Genomic DNA, 6,275 nt, shown 5'->3' with positions numbered 1-6,275 from the left:
AAGTATAAAAAGTGGTTGTGAGTGGAGGAGAGAGAAAATGTTATTGTTCATCTGTATATTTGGAGGGACACTGTTCACCCACTATAATTTTTTAATATATATTGAAAGTGGTTGTGAGTGAAGGAGAGAGAAAAATGTAATGATAAAGGTATAAAAATATTATTTAATTGAAAAGGAGAGAGAAAAAGTATTTGTTTTTAGTGAAAATATATTGATATAGGAGTTGTTTTTTAGTGGAATGTATGTATAATTTTAGGGGGTTGGATGTGAATCCTCTAAAACCACACATAGTCGATATTCATTAAGAACTTTGAATTGAATTTACAAATCATATAGCTAATGTTTACCCGGTTTTTGAATTAAATTTACATTACCAATCATAGCTATTGTTTACCCCGTTTCATAAACAGATTTTGATTTTACATCAAAACTATAACCCATCTTGATTTTCTTTTTTATACCTTTTTACTGTTTCATTATTTTTCACCACGAATACCAAAACAGTATATAACTTTGATGTTACTAGTTATTATCGAAAGAATGGTATTTTGGAGGGAAGAAAACAAAAACCCTCAAAAGTTGCAAATCCCGCGCCCAATTTCTTCACACCTGTCTCTCTCTCAATCTTCAAAAGATTCCCCAAATCAAAAACCCCCAAATCTTCCATCTTCCCACCATTATTCATTCGCATTTTCATCTCTCCCCCATTGTTTCTCGATCCGGTTATCAGGTCAGATCTTCATACTTTTCTTAATTTCTAGATATTTACAACCTTAATCTCTAGTTTCTACTGTGTTTGCTATCTGGATTTTTAATTTCGTCTTGAACTATAAAGCGATTGGAGGTTTAGGGTTTTGTTCGTTGTTTAACGATCGAGGAATCAAATCATTTGATATCATACCTAGGGTTTATTGTTGTTCGTGTCGCTATGTGTGTGATTTGCGTTGATATATGATGTATATTAGTGGAGTTTTTAATATGTTTTTGCAATGTTTGATGTTTGAGTGTTTAGGGTTTGTATAATTGTACTTTGAAGTAATGTGAGTAAGATGAATCGAGCTATTAAAGCTGGAGAAATAAGATTTTATTGAACTGTGGCCTTTGTTAAAGAAATTGCCAAAAAATGATTCAGTGTGATATGGTTTAATGTTTACTTTTTGATTACCTTTAACCAAAAAGTATATTAGTGGGTTTGTATATGTGCATCAACTTGTAATCAATAAAAAGAGTTTTTAGCGTAGTTGTTGCAAAAATAATTCCATTATTAGTTGTGTTGATGCATTTTGGACCAATTTTCACTATTATAAATTAGTGATGATATTGAATAAATGTAGACAAAATAACTAAGATGCTGCACAATTTACTAGAAACAGAGGATAGGATAAAAATGAGATTTCTTTTCAATGGGTTTTACAAATTGAAGTTTAAACATAGTGAATAAGATGCTGCACAATTTACTAGTAAAACAAGTTGTGCTTCTTCACTTGCTGTAAAATTCGCAAATAAGTCTCATCCAACTCTCGTGGTTTCAATTATGGTTTTTTAGAAGTTTAAAAATGTCGTAGAAGAAAAAGAGGGGAGTTTCTAGATGCAAAAAGAAGCTTTCAAATCCGGATCAATCTAAAGTTGATTTTAATGAGGAGGGTATAGCGATCGGTAAGAATGCAGGGAGCTTTATGTCTTGGATTGGTGTCGACTGCAAAAGAAAGATCCCGAACGATAAACGTGCCAAAAAAGTAAACCCTAAAATATACTAAGATATTTGGAAATACGCTAAGGTATTGTTTCTTCTTTTTTTCTTTTAGCTGGTGGGATTCCCCGCGCTACACGGCGGAACCTGGTCGGTATCGATTAGGTCCATGTTAAGATACCATTTTTCATATAACAGCCCAAAATTCAAGTAACAACGACACCCAAACCTAAACATACAGAAACAAAAAGAATCCCCATTATAATAAGTGGCACTGTAGCCACCAACATAGCTTTTTAATATATATAAGAATTTGAAAAAATATTTATATATTTGTTAATTTTTTGTTTATTAAATTGGCAAAAGATTTGGAATTCTTTGTTGTCATGTTTAATTAATTGATTGTTCTTGCTAATGTTTGATTGTTAATTTTAATATGTAGCAAATTTGGGATATTCCTAACGCCGAAAAAAAACTTTAGAAAATGGGAAGAAGATAATGAGGCGATTTCATGCTAATCAATCTATCGAGCCCATTCAAGAGAAAAAACAAAAGTATCAAAAGAAAAAACAAAAGTATTAGAACTTTTAGAAATGGCGAGGTCCAGGCCACAGAACATATATGGATTAGTGCAAAAAGTGGCACTTCAATATGAAAAAGCCTTGTTTATGGGATTTACTTGGCCAACTGGGATGTATAAGGAACGTGTTCAAGAGACGATTGAATTTGAGGTGGTTATACAGTTATGTGTCAACGGTTGGGTAGATGTTTGCTTTGTGCATTGGTTCACAATGTATGTTCCGCTAATTTTTATTTAAATATTTTATGGTAGTTTTTTTACAATATAACCGAGGGTTACTAATCTTATCACATTTCTTTCTACTTTTATTTCAGGTATTTATACGTAGTTGGGGAATGAGAGGGTTTCAATAATACTTCATATTTTCACCCTCGTTATATTGAAGGTGAACTTGTCTCAGATGATAGTGACTTTGTGATTGACCACATCAAAAAGGTCATCTCTTTTCATAAGGACAAACAATGGTTTATTGCACCATATATAGCCGGGTATTCTATTTGTTCCATATCAAGATCATGTATATTAATGCTTCAACCTTCTTTTAGTTATGTTAGAATATTGTTTTTGTTTTTATTTGTTAAGTGTTTCTTAAATCAGACCATTTTACGCAGGGAACACTGGGTATTAATTATACTTCAACATCATCCGGTATATAAAACTTGGAAGGGTTACATATTTGATTCACGTAAAGGTAAAAATGATAATGATTATTCATGTTACGAGATTACAACATTATTCAAACAGGCCATAGAACAAAATATGACGTGGGCTAAGGTTAAAGTAAGTTCTGATTCATCTTTTGTAGTTTGTTTATTTTTATATCTTAGTTAACTAATTGTAAGTTCAATTAACTATTTAATGTCGTCTACAACCTAATGAATGGGATTGCGGTTATTGTGTTATGTTGGTTATGTATGATTTTGTGATTTGTAATAGAGAACATATGATAAGTATATTTTGTACATTCCTATTTATATACGTTTAACAACAATGTGTATTAAACCATAACCTAACTTTTATCTATCTTTATGTTTTAGTTGGTAAATAAAACTACAATGGTTCATCAAGGTGAAATTGATGAATTTGTAGAGCATACTTTAGAGGTGTTTATATCATCTTTTGGTGACGCTGAGGATGGGGGGATCAATGAAGGTAAGTGTATTAGTATGCGAATCTATTCATAGTATTTTTTTCCAGTTTTTCTACATTTTTTTATAAATATTTAGGAAACTTGACTGAGCCTCCGAACATAGTCTTTTGATTCATTATATTGAGAATTAATTGCAAAGATGGTTAAGTCACTTTGACCCGTTCGTCTATTTGACTCCAACGGCCTAGGCACACATATATTATTAGGGATTCCTAGGAGCAACACTTGACTTTGTATTAATGTTGACTATAGTTGGCATGACTTATACATTAAAATTTTCTAGAATTTGAGATCGTGTTTTCTTTTAATCCTAAATAGTAGCTGATAAACATTTTCTGTGTTTTGATTAGTGACAGGAATTCTAGTTAACTGGTCAAAGCTTGTGGTGGATGAAGGAAGTTCCACAAAGTCAGAGGTTTTTAGAGTGTTTTTTGCATGGGTGTAAAACTGAATGATTCGATGTTTTTTTTTATGTTTTTTCTTTGTTAAATTGAATGCTTTAGACTAATGGGTCAAGATGGATTCTTTAGCTATTTATAAAACGGTTCATTGTTTGGTATATTCTTTTCATATATGTGTTTGTAAATCTTATGAATCAAGATGAATTATATATGGGCCTGGGTGAAATATATGGATGCACCACCCAACCAACCAGCTATTAGCCCTACCACAAACCGTCTTATTAGGCTTTAATATGATGCTTTATAAATATGACGGTCAATACACCAGAAACCGTCTTATTAACACACCATAAACCGTCTTATTAGGCTTTAATATGACGCTTTATATATATTAAATATGACAGTTAACAGACACAAACGTCATATTAGGCTTTAATATGGAACCTTAAAACATATCAAATATGACGGTCTATTGAAACGTCTTAAAAAGGTTTTAATACCAAATATGACGTTAATGACCAAAAATGACGGTGTCTTTTAAGACGATTAATATACCGTCATATTTGATTGAAAAAGTGCCATATTAGATGTCTCTTTTTGTACTAGAATTGAGGTTTAAACTGACGGTGTCTTTTAAGACGATTTTTGATATAGAATTGAGGTTTAAACTGAGTATGATGAGTTGAGCATGTTACATTCTGTTATATTAACCTATACAAACTGATATGATGTCAAAACATTTGGTTTTATTAGTTTAAAGTTCAATTAGGGTAAAATGCATATTTACTAGTTTTGACTTTATACATAATATGCTCGACTCTTCATTTCGCCTATTAAACGTGATTGTCAGCAGGTATGATCACAGGAGAATCATACCAACATTATTACGATCATGTAGGAAAGTTCGGATTGAATTAGACTTGACCAAAATGGTCAGAAATGAAAGTCAAACGAAAAGTAAAACTGTTTGACTTTCAGTTGATTACTAGCTAATATAATGAAATTAGACAAAGGAGATACAAGCGTGAACTCCCGCATCATCTAAATTGTTTGATGTGTATTATAGTTCACCTGATTACTAAGTCAATCTCAATTACACTAAAATGTACAAACAAGGCATTCAAAATCGGAAGTTGAATGGATAAAAATAGGCTTTGCTTTGTCCTACATAAGAGGAGAACAAATATGTATATAAGTAATGATGTAATGGACTTGAAGGTTGCCAATTTCCTTATTCGTGTGCAAGTCCAACGCCTATAATTATGAACATGAACGAAAGATGCATAAGTACATGGCGTCAAAAATACATTTAAACCATTCAAGTGTGCTCACATCGTTTGGATGCAAATATATCCCCGAAATCTTCGGCCATCACAAGTCAAGTTTTGCTTCAACCCATAATCTTTTTGAACGTTGGTTCCTTTTTTAAATATATAAACGATGCCTTTGCTGCCTTTGCTTTAGTGTAGAGACAAACTGAAATGCACGCAACACATAAAATAGAGTCCAACCTATTAAATTTATTGCGAGTATTGAACAAATCTTACGTTACTTCTGCTTTAATTTGGTGTTGTACTATGACAAATTTGTTTCAAAGGAAACAATGTTAAAAACTAGTAGATGCCCCGCCCGCGTTGCGGGGCATGACCGAATAATTCTCAACCAATTAAAAAAGACTACTATAATTTTGCTAGGGGGAAAAAAACAAAAACGATGATAAGACCGTAATTTTGGGCTCTAGGCAAAACTGTAATTTTTCAGGATTAATGAGCTAGTGTTAGGCAACTCCTTGAGACAAAAAAAATTAAATCGAGTAAACCAATTAAAACAAAAAACCTTTATAGTTTTGGTAAAAAAAAACTAAAACGGTGGGAAAAACGTAATTTTTAACTGAGGGCCAAATCATAATTTTAATTCGGGGATAAAGTGTAACCTAAATGGACCAACGGGGAGTGCCAGGAAGTTGCCGGCACGACTGTAATTTTACACTGGGGGCAAAATTGTAATGTCAACAGGAAAACAAACAAAAACGATGGGCAAAATGTAAAGTTAAGTTGACGGTAAAATTGTAACTTGACTGTGAGAAAAAAAACTAATTGCAAAACTATAAATTTATATGGGGCAAAATCATAATTTTGAACCAAGGGCAAAATTGGAATTTTTAGCCAGTAGCAAAAGCGTAAATTTATTTTTAAGTGGGGGTAAAAACATATTTTTGAACTGACGGGAAAATCGTATTTTTAAGGGAAAAAACTAATGACAAAACTGTAAATTGAAACGGGGCAAAATCGTAATTTTTTTACTAAGGGTAAAATTGAAATATTTAGCTGAGAGCAAAAGCGTAAATTTATTTTTAAGCGGGGGCAGAAACATAAATTTGAACTTATGGCAAAATCGTAATTTTAAATGAGGATAAAATCGTAATTTTCTTGGGCCAATAGGGGAGTGCCAGGC

The 6,275-nt window shown here is 32.2% G+C and overlaps 1 protein-coding gene across 4 annotated transcripts; it reads left to right on the top strand.

Annotated features, from left to right (window-relative positions):
• The first annotated feature begins 552 nt into the window (after positions 1–552).
• On the top strand, positions 553–3,979 carry LOC110879740. 4 transcript variants are annotated; one of them, XR_002558928.2, is made up of 7 exons: positions 553–730; positions 1,547–1,778; positions 2,133–2,483; positions 2,585–2,758; positions 2,882–3,050; positions 3,308–3,422; positions 3,771–3,979. XR_002558928.2 is itself a non-coding variant. In XM_035977908.1 (7 exons), exons 4-7 carry the CDS (start codon positions 2,732–2,734, stop codon positions 3,863–3,865), a joined length of 429 nt encoding a protein of 142 aa, XP_035833801.1. In that variant the 5' UTR covers positions 553–730; positions 1,547–1,778; positions 2,133–2,483; positions 2,585–2,731; the 3' UTR covers positions 3,866–3,979. The 4 variants fall into 4 exon arrangements, 3 of the variants coding, with proteins under 3 accessions (XP_035833801.1, XP_021983951.1, XP_021983952.1); XM_035977908.1 differs by having other exon boundaries at positions 2,585–2,787; positions 3,777–3,979; XM_022128259.2 differs by having other exon boundaries at positions 2,585–2,787.
• The last annotated feature ends 2,296 nt before the right edge of the window (positions 3,980–6,275 follow it).

Source organism: Helianthus annuus, chromosome 9, assembly GCF_002127325.2.
Source record: "Helianthus annuus cultivar XRQ/B chromosome 9, HanXRQr2.0-SUNRISE, whole genome shotgun sequence".
Lineage (NCBI taxonomy): Eukaryota > Viridiplantae > Streptophyta > Magnoliopsida > Asterales > Asteraceae > Helianthus > Helianthus annuus.
The sequence above is the reverse complement of the archived record's forward strand: the minus strand, read 5'-3'. Positions and strand labels throughout refer to the sequence as shown.

Excerpts from the sequence above, each read along its gene's own strand:
- LOC110879740 (XM_022128260.2), top strand. The coding sequence starts at position 2,732 with ATGGTTTATTGCACCATATATAGCCGGGTATTCTATTTGTTCCATATC. Across the intron at positions 3,051-3,307 it reads TGACGTGGGCTAAGGTTAAA|TTGGTAAATAAAACTACAAT; the intron begins GTAAGTTCTGAT and ends TTTATGTTTTAG. Across the intron at positions 3,423-3,770 it reads GGATGGGGGGATCAATGAAG|TGACAGGAATTCTAGTTAAC; the intron begins GTAAGTGTATTA and ends TGTTTTGATTAG.